At 45.2% G+C, this 16,533-nt stretch overlaps 1 protein-coding gene across 4 annotated transcripts in view; it reads left to right on the top strand.

Moving 5' to 3' along the window:
- The window catches only part of ebf1a (EBF transcription factor 1a), a 55,448-nt gene that overhangs the window by 26,943 nt on the left and 11,972 nt on the right, over positions 1–16,533 (top strand). For all 4 annotated transcript variants that reach the window (XM_071457720.1, XM_071457718.1, XM_071457719.1 and 1 more), the window contains exons 7-11: positions 3,278–3,359; positions 3,923–4,064; positions 6,465–6,595; positions 8,214–8,340; positions 15,713–15,801. In XM_071457720.1, coding sequence (XP_071313821.1) covers positions 3,278–3,359; positions 3,923–4,064; positions 6,465–6,595; positions 8,214–8,340; positions 15,713–15,801 — 571 coding nt within the window. The remainder of the gene's footprint in view (positions 1–3,277; positions 3,360–3,922; positions 4,065–6,464; positions 6,596–8,213; positions 8,341–15,712; positions 15,802–16,533) is intronic.

Raw genomic sequence — 16,533 nt, 5'->3', positions numbered from 1 at the left:
CCCCAGCACAACAGATAAATGTGCGAATAAATACAAAACTGCCTACATTTTCTGGGTCTTATATGTTTTTTTGTTCTATTTTATTCATTAATATAAGTATGTATATGTGTGCATTTTATCTCACTGCATACTGATCGACATGCTGTTTGTGCATAATTTATGTGTAATTGCGGAATGTAAACAATTGCTCCTAAGACTGTTAAAATCCCTGAACTTCCAGAGAATATACCGATGTAACCGTTTTGTCCTCTATGGCAATGATCATACGGTTGTCAAGTCATGATGGGAACTGATGAAATATTGCAATGGCAACAAAAAAAAGCTGATTTCATTCAGAATTTACTGCTCTCAAATGTTATGTTGAATATTTGTGCCGTTGTACAGAATAGTGATTCCCAACCAGGGGGTACATGAAACGACTGTGGAGTAGGTCACATGGGCTATGCTGTATATTTAGAGTATATTAACAGATTTGTGTTTAGGAGGCAATTAGGGAGGACATTTTTTGGGGGGGGCTCATGATTGACATCCTATTACGATTACAAATTTGTGTGTTTTGTCACAATAAACAGTAAGTGGCCCACTACACACCCCACACCAACCTGAGTCCACCAAACTGGGAGCCACATGTTTCCATTAAGGTTGCATGAAAACTAGTTGGAAGGGGGCAGAGAAGCAAAAAGGATAAACGATTTGAGTATTTAGCTGAATGTAGTGGATAAAGAGTTGAAACAGTTCATCTGACAGGGATGTGGAGCTATATCTGACAAAAAAAGATTAGATTTGCTTTTGTATTGATTAAAAAGTGAAGTAAACATGATGATAAAGAGCTGAACAGACCGAATGAGAGAATTATAGGCTATTGTCAGCTTCCTGTCCATATTTACCGGTCAGCTGTCAATCAGATTATCCATAAATCCTTATGGTAATCTCTCTCTATTGCATATCAACACACACTGCTCTTTATCCACCCAGGCTAGCCCCCCACCCCCTCCTCCAAACACCCACACTCTGTTGAGCCATGTAAATGTGTGAAATGATTCCTGTCCCCCAGCTCCCGGGGAGATGAGACAGAGCACCGAGGAATCAACATGCTGCAGTTTTGTAATGTTTCCATGCGGCTGACTCCAGACACCTTAAGTCATGTAAATAATGAATCAGGTGATCCACGCGTGGAGGAGATCGAGGGGACACGCTGACATATGGCACAGCGAATGAGGCGTGCTGACTCTCGCTCTTCTTCTTCTTCTTTTTTTTTTTTTTTTTTGCACTCGTGCCTCAGCCCTGTCTCACTTTTCCTTCTCCACCATCACTTCCTCCTTTCTCCCTCTCCAAACTCCAATATTTAACCTTCTCATTTGGTCACCTCTGACTCTGGTGCCCCTAACTTTCCTCCTCCCGTTTATCCATCATCCGTCCATCATGAATACCTCAGAGGGAGAAGGAGAAGGACAGCTGGGGAAAGAGCAGAGTTGATGAATTAAACAGGAGGTGCAGCGAGGAAGGTGGAGTATGTTGGACAAGTGGATGTAGTCCACAGCTGTCTGCCAGGTTGCTCTTTGACCTCGAGGAGATAAGAAAGTTAGGAGACCCCTAGCCTGTGGGGTCCAACAGCCACTGTAAAAAAAAAAAAAAAAAAAAAAAAAAAAAAAGAAAAACCTCCATCTCTCTTCTTCATGAATTATTGAGATATTGGCCTACAGCTTCTAAAATATACAGGAGGGTGGTCTGTCTCTCCTTTCAGATTTCACATACCTCATCCCTCTGTCTATCTTTCTATCACTTTCTCCTATCACTTTCTACCTCCGTGCCTCTCTTTCTCTCTCTTCCCTTTCTCCTCTTCTCTCTCAGATTTAGTGTCTTGCGCCAGCAAGATTGTAAATCAGAACACAAACAAAGCTAAAAGAGAAAAAAAAAAAGAAAGCACCAGAGAAGACAGTTTGTTATTCAGATCATAAGAGGCTTTTTCTTCTCTAGTTGAAGAAGTGCATCTACCACTAACCAGCTGTCATGCATTTAAAAGTTGTCAAGGATAAATTCATGAGTTCTTGTGTTACATCAGATGCTTGTAATGCACACAGCAGTAGGCTGGCCCTTGAAATGAGACAGAACTCTGGTCTGTCCATTTATCTTCTTCTTTTGCTCTCATTTTTTTTTTTTTTTAGATGAAGCAATTGTCCAAGGCACGCTGCTGCTTACTGTGTTTCTCTTGACATGTCTCTCTTTCTCTATGTGTGTGTGTGTGTGTGTGTCATGCGTTTGCTCGTGCATGATTATATCCAAGGCAGTTGGCTCCAAACGCGCTGCCCAGTGCAGAATCCTCGCCATAACAAATGAACAGAGGGGAGAAAATAAGACATATGAAAGAAAAGCTGAGCAAAGGAGTGATTCTCTCTCTGGCTGGTGGAGATCTGTATTGTAAGCAGTTTCAGCTGTCAGCACTTCTTTGAGCTACCTCAAAGGGAGGAGGAGGAGGTGGAGGGCGGGAAATGTTGTAGTTTTATTTTCCCCCTTTTGAGGGTTCCTGTTTATTTGTACACAGTGCTGTTTATTTTCGCAGTTCATTTGATATAGTTTTTTTTTTTTTTTTTTTCAGAGAGACAGACAACGCAAAAGGGAGAGTAGAGAGATGTACAGTACTGTAGTTTCAGTTAAAGAAGAAGTTGTCAGGCTTCAGCCTTGGGGTGGGGCTAGGGAATAAATTGTCAGCCGTCCCCTTTCTGGTTTTCAGGCCTCCGGTGCACCCCACAACACATGCACACACACACACACACACACACTCCCCCTTTACTCCTCCGACCCTCCCTCCCTCCCTCATTAAGTATTGATGTGGGTAGCCATACTTGCCATCTCAGCCTATTAATAATGCATGGCAGGTGCTGTTGACGTGGTCTCTCACACTGAGATTGAGAGAGGCAGGAATGGCAACACTGTGCTGCATAGTAGCTACAGCACAACCTCCGTCACACAGCTCTGCAGCTGAGGCTGCGTCTGCCCCGGTGAGTTTATGGCAAGCTGTGACAGCAGCTCGGAGATGGATATACAAGGTAGCATCTTACTCAATATCCCGGAGCTGTTTTTTCATAGAAAACTGCCTTTGTCATAAACAACTGATGGATGAGGGCGGGAGGGTGTGTGTCTGCCACGGCTGTTTTATTTGTTTTATTTGTGTTTTGTGTTTTATTAAAATGGCTTACGCTGTGCTTTCATTGACAGACAGATGCTCTCTCAGTAACTCATTGTTTCCCCCTGTTTCTCTCTATTTTTGCGTATGCAGGTTCTTCCTCAAGTTCTTCCTGAAGTGTAACCAGAACTGCCTGAAGAACGCAGGGAACCCTCGAGACATGAGGCGTTTTCAGGTGAGACACCTCTGTCTGCAGGCATACAGGAAGTGATGCACCTACGTAACTCATCAAACATCAAACATGACGACAACATAACCTCCCTGCCCCTGTAGTATCCACCCCACAGCATTCACAGCGTCTCTCTCTTGCATATTTGATCTCTATGCTTCTGCAACACCTTTAACAAAGTTACAAACTGCTCCACACTAGCCAACATAGTCTCTACAGTGTGTTCTAGCATTGCAAACAACACAGCAGCCCTGTTACACTCCTGTCATGACAACTTTTCTTTGAGCACATTTATGCATGAAAATAAATTAAACTTTAGCTTTAGAAGAAAAAAAAGTGTCTACACATTTACTTTACACGTATTTAAAGCAGCTATAATCGATAATAATGACAAGATGAAATGTGACAGGGGACACCTGTGGTGATGAACCAACAGAGAATCTGTTCATAACTTAACAACATGCACACTGTAGTAAGCTTCAACGCCAACGTGAGATTTATTGTTTTTCATGGTGTTGAATTGTCTCACTCTCAGCGCCATGGTTTCATTCCACCTTTCCCTCTCTCAGGTGGTTGTGTCGACCACAGTGAGCGTGGAGGGTCATGTCCTGGCCGTGTCTGACAACATGTTCGTGCACAACAACTCCAAACACGGGCGCCGAGCTCGAAGGCTGGACCCCTCGGAAGGAACTCCATCCTACCTGGAACACGGTATTAAAATCAAGAACAAAATACCCAGCAGACTCTCTCTCTCTCTCTCTCCCTCGTCTAGCTTTCTTTGTCTACCTCACTTTCTTTCTGTCTGTTCAGCTCCCCCTCCCCTCACCCCCTCTCCCCCCCTCTGTCTGGCTCTGCACTCAACCCCTCTCTGTCTCCACTCTATCCCTCTCAAACCTGCTCTCTTGCTTTCTTTCTTATCTCTCCCCTGCTTCCTCCCGGATTCTCACTTTCCTCTCTTGTAGGGTTTCTAACTCACGCTTAGAGAGGAGAGAGTGGTAGCTAGTGAGTCTCTCGTCTCTCCCTTGTGGCTTGCTCCCCTCAGGTCTCTGCCTCTGGCCCTTCTACTCTGCCTCGCATAAGCACTATGTGTCTTATGAGGTCTGTTCTGCTTAAAGCCAACACTGGCTTTATTTCCTCGGAGACCTGCTTTTATCCTCCAGCCCTCCATCACTCCCCATCCCTCAGGTTTTCAAACACACCCATGCACACACACAAAAAAAAGCCCATGCACACACACGTACACACCCCCGCATGCACAGTCAGACCCAAACCTTTAATACTTCATAATGACATGTGCACATGATTTAGGAGCCCGCACTGATTCCCAAGTCCCTAATCCAGTTATTTTCTCATTTCGATTTCCCAGACATTGAATAAGAGAAACATATTTTTTTTTTCGTTGAGGAAAGTCAACCTCAGGGATGATAATGACAAAAAACTAAGAAGGGATTTACATGATGGCCTGCAGTAGATTGCATTAAGATTGAATGTTATGGTTAAGTCTTTCTAATGTCTATTCTCCAGAGGTAGGTGGACCACTTGTCCCTGCGACTGGTCTCACAGACGATTAGAAAAGTTCACAAAGACGAGACATATTGGAGACGTCAGCAAGGCTTGGATCTTACACGGAGAGAAGAGTACCCACAGTACGCTAACAGATGTTCCCTGTGTCAGAGAGATTTGTTTGGGAATTTCCTCTTCTCTGATTTTCTATTCTCCTGATGACGGCGGGTTAGAAGGAGAAACAGGAGAGAAAGAAAAAGACAGACAGGGAGATGGAGAGATGTAGGTGTGATGAGAGGGAGGAAGGAAATGTGCATGAAAAGAAAAGAAAGAAAAGATGAAATGATAGGAAGGAAGACAGAAGTTTCTTTTTGTTTTTTTTCCCCCGCTCCCCTTCCCTTTCTAGTGTGTGTTGAGTTTGTGTGCAGGATACACAACTTTGGGGGCCCATTTCAGGCGGTAATAGATGAGCAGTGCATAGAGTCGAACAGATGGCAGTGAGGAACACCCCAAAGTATAATCCTATCACATGGATTCACGTTCCACCATCTGGTTAATCCACACACACACACACACACACACATAAACACACACATGCACAGAGAGCGCACATAATATCAGCGGCTGTGAAAAGGAGGCATCTTAGGCCATGATTACGGCCACAGATTGCTGCTCAGTGAACGTTGATCTCTGCAGGCGTATCGGGGGGCTAAATATCATTCCAGCTTGTTGGGGAGGATCAACAGAACAGGGAGTCAGGCAAAGAGCAAAGGCTAGGCTGCAGGGAAAAAGTCAGCCTAGTCTAAAGTGGATTATGCCGCTTTACAGAATTACAGCATGTCTGACAAGCTGCATATCTGTTAAGGAGAGGAGATTTAGCTTGTATAAACATGTATTTTCCCAATGCTGTTCTTTTCTTCAATCACATCCAGTAATCTTCAAGTCCATAATACCCAGCAGATAAGGCCAAAAAGCACATTGAATACCAGTTATTGAAAATGTGGTTTACCATTGTTATTCCATGTACTTTGTCCGATAAGATATAAAGAATATGCTTTAAGAGAAAACACAGACAGCTTACAAAACAAAACATGTTACAAATAAACTAAGCGGGAGCTGAGACAAGCCTGTGTGGCCATGTCCTCGGTGGCCGGGCGCTGATGTAGCCACACAGATATATGAAACAGACAGCTGAGCAAGAGCTAAGTGTTTGCTTAATGAAGGCGGCGTATTCAGAGGGCAGAGCTACTGTTGGCTCTGCTCTGCTCCCCGGTCGCGTGGCCTTTGATCAGACACTCAGCACACCTGACATTTACACGCCCGCACGCTTTGCCACGTGTCATAAAACAAGCGCACTGCCGCTGCCCTCACACACAGGGCAGGGGTGATGTTTAATAACGGGGTGCGTATAATCACTCTGATTAGTATTCCTCGCTCGGCCCCGACCCTTGGGAGAGAGGAGAGAGGTGATGTGTGTGTGTGTGTGTGTGTGTGTGAGAGAGAGAGTGAAGGAAGAAGAGGGGACCGTACATGGTGCCAATAGCAAAGACCTTTATGGTCTGTCATTAGGCCCGTTAACATCTAATCTATTTTGTCTGAATCTTGCAGCAACCCCCAGCATCAAAGCCATCAGCCCCAGTGAAGGCTGGACCACAGGGGGCGCTACGGTCATCATCATCGGGGACAACTTCTTTGACGGCCTACAGGTCATCTTCGGAACCATGCTGGTCTGGAGTGAGGTTAGTCACCATCTTGTCACCTGAGAGGACATGTGCATATGTGTGTATCCTGACCATATTTTAAAATATTAAAGGGAGGCCTTCTACTGGACTGTAAAGCAATGGCTTTGCCTTTTGGCCCCTTTATAATGAAGCAATGTCCACTTGCATGAGCTGTGAGGACACCAGTGACTGGTTTTTTTCCCCTTCTCAGATTTCTTTGTTTGAAAAAAATCAAAGCCCTTACAGAGTCAAAAATGTGTAATGTATCATAAAAAACCCTCAGTGCTGAAGTCAAAAATGGCTTAGCGGCAACAATTATCAGAAGTTTATCGCTAAAATTAGCTGGTTGTAGTTACTTATCAGTAAGTAACTGTCTCCTTTAATGTGTTTTACATCATTATAAATTCAATCGATTTGAGGTTTTGAACCTGTTCAGACATAACAAGCAAGGATGCCACCATGGCCTCTGGAAACCTGCAACTGGCATATTGTTGAATATTTTGTAAACTAAAATTGTAATGAGGTAATTGAAATAATAATGTATAGATTAATTAATAATGAAAGCAATAACTAATTGCCCTTTAAGCCTATGTGAGAAATATTTTACAATCTGAACAGCAGCCTGTTCTCTCATCTGTGGCAGCTCTTATTTCTGCTCAGCTCTCCTCCTGTCTTTTATTATGTTAGTATCTGCCTCCATGGAATATGTGCACACTGTACAGTATGAATCTCTTTGTAAGGAGCATCTGCCACATGACTAAAATGTAAATGTAGTGTATGTGTGAAATTGAAGGTCAGTGAGCGGCGCAGCTAAACAGCTTTCTCTTTAGTAAAGAAATAATTCTATAAAAAGCTCCTATATTATCTCGCTGAGAGGTGAGTGGGGCCAGACAATGGTAGAATGAAAGCCTAGCTAAGTGAGCAATGAAAGGGACAGTTAGACACACACACAAACACACACACACACACACACACATATACACACACGTACATACACACACACATGCACATACACAAGGTACTGGCAGCAGCATTGATAGCTTTTGAGCGCTGCTAGCTTTGAGTGCTAGTTCACTATAGTGTGCCGAAAACGAGCACTCATTGAGGTCTCATCTGTGTTTTGTCTTGTTACCGTTTTCCTTCAAAGACCCTTCAGCATGCACGCACACACATGCTGTACGTGGCGAGTGGTCTCATCAACCACACTAAGTGAGCCTGTTTGAGACACAGTGGTGCTTTAATGTGGCTAACGGCAGCTAGACAGCCTCAGCTGACAGACACAGAGACAGGGGCAGCGGAGACAAGCATATTATACGTTTACTTATACTCTGTAATAGACGTATGCAGGGGAAGGTGTGTTTTATTCATAAACACATAACTGCTTTTGAACCCGTCTTACAGAGCCCATGTCAGCACTGATAACCATTCTAAGCCTCACAGTGACATTGCCTTGGGCTACGAAGCCACCTGAGAGCTTTGGCGCTAACACACCCTTTTCAGGCTGATTATTGCAAAGAAAGAAAGTCAAAAGCTGCAGAGGAAAGGTCCGCAGCGAGTTAAGAATAGTCCCCTGAGTGCATGTTTGGATGTGACGTTTCATTGCATTAATCTTCCTGTCCTCTCTGCCTCTACATAGCTGATCACCCCCCATGCCATTCGTGTGCAGACTCCACCCAGACACATCCCCGGGGTGGTGGAGGTCACGCTGTCCTACAAATCCAAACAGTTCTGCAAAGGCACACCTGGACGCTTCATCTACACAGGTACTACCTGTACTCTAACACTTACTGATAACACTAATTTACAGTGTAATCTAAAGCTTTAATGCAGCAAATCTACCAATCTGCCATCTGACAATAATCCAGCTTTAGCTCTACTGATGCAATTTTCTCCTGAATTGTGCAAACAACAACATATACCTTTGGAGTAATTTGAAAAAAAAAAACAAGCTATAATCACATAAAAATTCTTCACCCAGTGGCTTTAAAGTTTCATCAGGTCTGTATATTTGCAATATCTGCTAAAATCTGGTACAGTTTATAAACTGTCACTTTCTCCGCGCTGATTCTGGAGAAAAAAATGTGCATGCTAAACAAGAACATGACTCAATAATTCAGTGAAAAAAAAGCCCAATGATCAGAGGAGGAAAAGTGTTTGCTCTCTTTTATGAAGCAGGTGAAGGTCAGGCGGGAGGTTTAACCTTTTGATTAGTGGGATTATTGAGATTTAACCCTGTCAAAGACGTGACACAGAGAGGAAGAGGTCCATGCAGAGAGTGTGATTTTTGAATGCCGTGGCATGAATAGCTTGGGTGTTACATCAGACCGCATCGGTGCAGAGTTATAGCCGTGCGGTGAAAAGAGCGGCAGAGAGAGTGTATGTGAAGCGGTGATTAACCAATGCGAGGCCACAGGTCCCAGGAGAGACCGTGAATCACATAAATCTGTCTGTAATCTCAACCACTGATAGACTTAGGCTGTAAGCCCCGGCTGGAATTGCCAACATTTGACAAAATCACAAATGAGAGAGAATGTGTGCGTTGTGTCGCCCGGCCTGCATTTTCTGCATCTCGTGTGTGTCCTAATTACTGCGCGTGGACAAAACTCATGTCCATGCGTCATAATGATGACTCTGTGTTTGTGTACTTATGGGAGAGGCTGTGATAGGCCGCCTGTGTTTGTTTGGATATATGTGTAAACGTACTCCAAGCACACACATGCACGTCGACAAGTAACTGCATTACTAAGACAGAGGGCAGATGGGTGGGCAGTCTTTGCCATGCCAGAGCTGTCCAACAGCCAGCACTCTGCCAGACTCACAGAGCTGTGTGTATATAAGTGCGTGTAAGTGTGTGTGTGTGTGTGTGTGTGTGTGTGTGTGTGTGTGTGTGTGTGTGCAGCCTTTAAATGTGCCAGACATGTGGGAACCGTATGCATAATCGCCCTATCTCTTCCCAGCCCTCCACTCTTTCACCTTGTCACATTCACTTATTCAAAACTTGCTTCTTTGAATGAATTCATCCCCTCTCCTCTCCTCTCTCTGTCTGCCTCTTGGCTCCTGTGGATGCACATAGAAGAATCTCAACAGGTGAGAGGTAGCAAGAGGTCATCCACTGGGAGCTGAACACACACTGTGATGCTGCTCGCCAAGCGCTGGCACCTTCACAGTGACACAGTCAACCGTGTCGAGGCATAGATCCCAGTTTTACTCTTCACACACTTCACTTCAGCCACTGCTCTGTACCCTCAGTGGGTATTTGTACGTCTCCCATAGCTCCTTTATCAGCCCTTTTCCATCGTTTTACCTCATCCTGGCGAGGAGGAACCTGCTCACATTTGGGATCTTGAACGGAGAGGCAGAAAGCTACGGGAGGATGAGCAGAGCATTTGGACGGAAAAAGCAATTGATGAGAATGGAGAGACAAGAGAGGTAGATGAGAAAGAGGAGGGAGACAGGGGAAGGATGGGATGGAGGGATGGAGGATTACCATGGGCCATGTTGCCCTCCTGGGTCTGTTTGGCACCAGTTTGAGCCCAGTTGCCAGTGGGTACTAATCATGGAGGATTGGCAGCACTGCGTGGCAGCTGGCAGCTAGCACACACACACACACACACATCAACACAGCCCCATGCTCACACACACACACACACACACACACACACACACACACACACACACACACACACATGCATATACTCCTATATTACATGTGCACACACATGCGCACACTGAATTACATTGGGGACAGCTGGCATTGCTAATCAACTTCTGCTGAGGAGAGGAAAGCGAGCAGCTCACAGACCTAATTAAGTCAACACATACCCAATACTGCTGCTACTGCTACTTTGCAAACATACCCAACACACACACACACAGTCTCTCACATACACACAAACACACAAATATAACCCATCTATAGGTTCACACCCCCCTCGCTCCTAAGCATGATCATTGATACTCCACAACCAGCCACCGCTGTTGAACGGAAACATTTCAGCTGTAGTTTAGGACAGAGGAGACAAGCAGGGGACTTTTGGTGCAGAGGAGATTCAGAGAGGAGCTATTACAGTAATGTGTCCTCTGCTGTCTCTGAGGACTCCTCTGCTATTAGACTTCAGAAAGCTCCAATTAGACTCATCAAAGGCAATTAAGCTCTCCACTGATAAGAATAAAAGATTTTTTTTTTTTTCATTCTCTGCTCTTCTTCTGTCTTTTTATCCCCTTATCCCCCTTCTGTTCCTCTCTCTGCCCTCTGCCTTACCCACCTCTGGGGCCGAGAGCTCTCTCTAATCTCTCTCTCTCTCATTATCAGGTCAGCCCCCCCCCCCGCCCGTACAAATGCGTCTCCATGTTTGGTTGTGTATCACCTTCTACTGGATTGCTGTCTTTGTAACATTCATCAGAGAAGCTCTCCCTTTTCTTTTCTCCATGCAATATAGAGTGATAATGCTCTCTGCCACTAGGACCCATGTGTGTTTGTGTGTGTGTGTGTGTGTGCGTTTGTGTGTGTGACACAGGGATACTGGCCATAGATTGGGGGAGTTGATGAATCACCCTTGTCGTTCAAAAGGCAATCCCTCCCTCCTCAGTATGCAGCCTTGTCTGCTTAGTGCTTCCACTACAGCCTCTGCTGATATTAAAAGGCTCTGCTGGCTCACATTAAGGCCGGCACCATGCGCACCGACACGCATCCGCACACACGCACGCACAAACATTAGGGGTAGTTTTTCAGCGCTGAGTGCAGATTAGGTGTGTAGGAAACATCACTCAGTTGCGAGGAGGAGCAGGAAGAGCAAGGGAAAAGACAAAAGTCAAGAACAGAATTTAAACCAGGCGGGATGCTGCTGACATCTCTCTCCGTCTCTCTCTGCCTCTGAGCTCCAAATTAGTTTTAGGAGTGGAGGAAGTTACTGTCAGTTGTCTGTCATAGTGTACACCGCAGACACTTCAGCGGAGCACACTAAGTGTTGTAAGCACGAACATGCTCTGTAAAGTTCTGATTTATTTCAGCTCTAATTAAGTTGCTGCACATAGTGATGAAGTCAGCTTGTCACACACGTTGGGAAACAATGTTTTGCCTCAACACTTTCACATTTAGAAACATACTTGAGGGTGATTTTGTTGATGTAATTATTTTGGTGCAATTTTTATGTGATAATCAGCGAGAAAACATTTGAAGTTAGCATAGATTTACATACGTGTTCTACACATGTAGTACAACAACACTCATGCATGAGCACATTCACACATCACAGAGTGCAGCATGTAGTCATCTGGCAATAAAAGTGGGGTGCAGCCGAGAGCTGGTCAATTACTTGTCTTGCTCCTATTTGTGAATGCTGTCTTTTATTGAGCTTGGGTGGAGGCCTGCTGTTGATTAAAACGGCCGCTCTCCAGCTGGAGACAGGGCCAGCTGAGATAGCTGCACACATTCACATTTACTGCACACAGTCTTAACTGCGAGGAAATTCACACCTCTATTTGAGATTGAGATTAATTTTCTGCACCATGTGGCTTGTCTTCCCTCTTTAGCATGCTCCCTTCTTATTACAGGAGCATCTGCTCCATGATGATGATGTAAATGGATTTCGAACGTAGATTATTTTATACCCTGCTGAAACGAGCGCTGTTCACCAGGGGGAAAAGGTTTCTTATGTTTTCTTATATCTTAATTCAAGCGTACACTTTTCATCCAGATTTTTTTCTTCGAATTTGCATTCTCCCGGTGAGGATCCATGCTGTCAGGTATTGTTAACTGTCGACATGCACTTTTTGCAACAGATAATTAGAGCGTAGATTGTTGTAGCATCCACACCTCCATTGATTTGTAGAATCTCTTAGCCCACCCCCCACCCCCCCCACCATGCTCTCCTCCTTCTCCTCCCTCAGCCTTAGCCTCAGCCTCTCTCCCTTCCTTTAGGAGCAAAAAGCTCTACTCATCTGTTTTCTGTGTATGAATTTCCAGCCGTGCATTAGTCTCCCTGACATGTTCAAGCGATGCTTTATTTAGCTTGTCGGATTCTGCAAATAAACGCAATCTTGGGGTTTATGGAAAAATGGATAAAAATTAAATTGTAAGGTATTGATCTGGATTGTGAGTCGTCGGTGGGGGTGTTGTATGTGTGTGCGTGTGTGTGTGTGTTGGGGGGGTGATGAGGGGGCAGCTCTCATCTGTGTGAAGGAGGTGGGTGCAGGGTTGGGGGGGGATGAAGCCGTAATTCAGGGCTATTGAACCCCCTGCCACTGGCGGCATCGATCGCCAGGCAGCGCTTATGAGATCACACCTGAGCACTGGAGACTGCAGAGGGGAGGGAAAGGGGGGAGGGGGGTGAGGAGCGAGAGGGATGGGGGGTGGGGGTGGGGGGTTTGCAGGAGTAGAGAGTGAGAAATAGAGAGAAACAGAAGGTTGTGATATGATCAGCTCCTTACCCACTGTCTGAGGGCCTGTTAAGGTGTTAACATCAAGCCTCAGAGCCAATTACCTAACCCTGCAAGTATACTACACACACACACACACACACACACACTGACACACACACACACACACACACTGACACACACATGCACACACACACACACAGTGTTGTGACACAGGAGAAGAAGGAGACAGGGTTACTGGACACTTGCTGTAGTTTCCCCTCCTCCTCCTCCTCCATCTCTTCTCCTCCTCTCTTGTGTTTCCAGGATGACTCCACCACTCTGACCTCTCAATCATGCCTCAACTCCCTCCCACCCCACCCCCACCCCTCACCTCCTACTCTTTGGGCCCCAAACACCCACCCCCTTTTTACTCCTCCCCTGAAGCTCGTACCTCTGACACCCTTCCACCCACTCCACCCTAGCCTCCTCTCCTCCTTCTCCTACCCCCTCACCCCTTCATACACACTCCCCCTGCGGCTCTGTGGGTTATTATAGTGAAATATGAAGCGGTGTGGATTCTAGGCTTCATGAAATTTCCATGAGCATTGATCTGATCTGATGTGGGTGATTGCTAGGTGAATCCCTCCAGTCCAGGGCTGTTGCTCATCTATTCATTTATTTATGGCAGTTATGTTTTACTGGCTTTGATTTGCTCTTCTGGAGAGCGACAGCTAAGGATTATAAATATACCTGTATAGGAGCGTGTGCTTTGAATCCCGGAGTGTACCTGCACACCACTCCTCTTTCGAGGCAGGAGAGTTTGGTTTTTTTTTCTCTTCTTCCGGCACTAATTCCTGTTGTGAAATGTGAGATATTGAGCATAGATATAAGGGCATAAAATGCCAAGATAATCCCCAAAGAGACACAGCCAGGTAGTTAGTGGTGTGCGTTGTCCCCCACATACTCCTCCCCTGGTTTATGGTCCTTGAAAACGAGCAGAGACAATATCACTTCCTCTCTCAATTACCAAAATTGTCTCTTTATTTGTAATAGGGGGTATCTCTGTATGTCTTGGGGTTTTTATGCTATTGTTCACTCGAGGCTCATTTGGCACATTGTAGAGAACTGATAAAAAATTCATCATAAAAACAAAAGCCTTTGAGACGAAAGAGAGGATGTTGTCGGAACAATCCCCTCCTCAAACTGCAGGCCTAATCCAGGGCAAATCCTCCTTAAGGCTTTAGAGAGATCAGAGCATTGGGAAGTAATGTCAAATATTTGTCCTCAGAAATAATTCATACTTTATTTGTTGCATGTGATCATCTCATTGTTTTGGCTTATTTTATCAGTGGACCAGCTGGCCTGTAATGTGTGTCATTCTTCAGAAGTTGAGCCTGCCTCTGGCGTCTCTACTTCTACTTTTTCCCCTCTGTGCCGTCTTTTCTTCCAGCTTTTCACCTTTCCTTTCTTTCACTCTTATGGATTACTGGAAAGGCCCGCTGGGAGAGCTGTCCAAATACCTTTGTGTTGCCAAAACAGAGCATCACGGACTCCTGCTCTTTTGCTCTCTTTTCGGTGTGTGTGTTTGAGTAAGTGGCTCAGGAGGCGCCATGGTGAAGTCACTAGAGGTCCAGCAGGACAGCTTGTACTCATAGCCTCTAGGGGCCCTTTTTCTGAGGGCCGCCTAGTCAGCCTGGCTGCTCAGATGTGAGGCGAGCAGGGCATCAGCCCTCAGGAAACGTCCAAGCTGCGACCCACAGGGGAAACAGACGGACAGCACAGACTCATACAGGCAATCCTCATGCATAATGGCTCCTTGTCTTTCACTTTTTACACGCATGCAAGTACAAATACACACATGTCAAAGCCACATTTGCTGCCACAGACTCTTTACAGAGGCAGCATCTTATAGGCTGCAGCCCAGAAAAGTAGTCACGGCTGCTATCCATGTATGTGCATTGACTCCCCGGGCAACCCACAAAGAGACAGGGGGGAAAAGACAGAGAAGAGAGAGAGAGGGAGAGAGTACATTAGGAATGAATTATGTGGAGAGAGCACTTATCCAACAATCCTCCTCTGAAGTGTTTGTACTATAAGCCTCAGATCTTCATTGTATTTATTCTAATGTTTAAATATTCATGGTAAATCTTCTCATATTCAATTACCGTAGCACGACCACAGCATGCTGAGAGAGTGCTTTCTCCCTGCTGCCTGGATGATCTGACTCTGTGTGTGTGTGTGTGTTTGTGTGCAAGCGTGTGCAACTGTCTCTACGTGTGTGTGTGTGTGTGTGTGTGTGTATGTGTGTGTGTGTGTGTGTGTTTAGCTTGTTCCCCGGAGCGATCAAGCCTTTGTTATATTGGAACCAGGCTCTGTAATTGCTTATATTAGTCGCTGATCAACGCAAGACCACAGGACACACACACACACACACATTCACACACATTCACACAAATACACATACACATACACTCCTGATTCCTGACAGTCTTTTTATTAACCACCAAAGCAGGCGACAGAGAGAGATTCATTACATCACAGGCAAACAAAGACACACACCAGAGTTAATAGAGAACACCCACATTTTCAGTGTGTTTAGTTTAATGTTGAAATATTCATGTAAAAACCGCACTTAATTCAGTAATTTCTACCGCCACTCCATTCTCCTGCTTTATCTTTCAGTTGCTCTTGAACAGTAGGCGTTTTCATGATTAAGAATCAAGCATTAAACTTTTTTTTTTTTCTTTCTCCATCTCTCTTCCTGTTTGTGCTTAGCGCTCAACGAGCCAACTATAGACTACGGCTTCCAGAGGTTACAGAAGGTCATCCCCAGACACCCCGGAGACCAAGAAAGATTACCCAAGGTACAGTGCCTCCACTCCTCTCATGTGTCAGCGCTTATGCCGGTTGCCACATGAAAATATTTTATAGCAATTTGTCTTGGTAACACTGGTACAGAGACGTATTGACAACTTCTAGAGTTTCATAGCACATATGGTTATACATGGCACAAGGTCAGCATGACCTCACATACAGAGGGACGACTGTGTGTTACAGACAGTGGGCCATACAGGACACACCATGCAGTATGCACATAAACATTTTATCATATGTTCATGGTCATTTTCTGCTCAAACAAACACTTTATTTGCGCGGCGAACACACAAACAACTCTATTCATCCTTCCACTGAGTATAAGGTCATTTAGACTGGCAAAGTGGAAGAGAGGAAGGGGATAGATTGAGGGAGGAAAAGAGGGAAAGAGAGAGAGGAAAGGAGGTTGAGGGGAGAGAGGAAGAGAGAGGCAGAAGCAGGTTAGGTGATCCATCATAGCTGTCCAGTCTTACCTCCTGCTGGGTCAGTGGATCGAAGTCAACCCCGGGTGGACTTTATTACTTCCAGCACACACACACACACACACACACACACACACACACACAAACACAAGCCAGCGTACACACACATGCATGCACACACACAGAAATGCGTATATACGCTTCCCTGCGAATGTGCGTGCACACACATAAACACACAGTGGAGGGAAGTCACCATGAGGCAGAGATGGAGAGCCCAGGTAGATGCAGAAGGAAGATAGA

Source organism: Trachinotus anak, unplaced genomic scaffold (genome assembly GCF_046630095.1).
Source record: "Trachinotus anak isolate AG129_WGS33_773 ecotype Australia unplaced genomic scaffold, CSIRO_AGI_Tana_v1 ptg000021l, whole genome shotgun sequence".
Taxonomy (NCBI): Eukaryota; Metazoa; Chordata; class Actinopteri; order Carangiformes; family Carangidae; genus Trachinotus; species Trachinotus anak.
The sequence above is the reverse complement of the archived record's forward strand: the minus strand, read 5'-3'. Positions and strand labels throughout refer to the sequence as shown.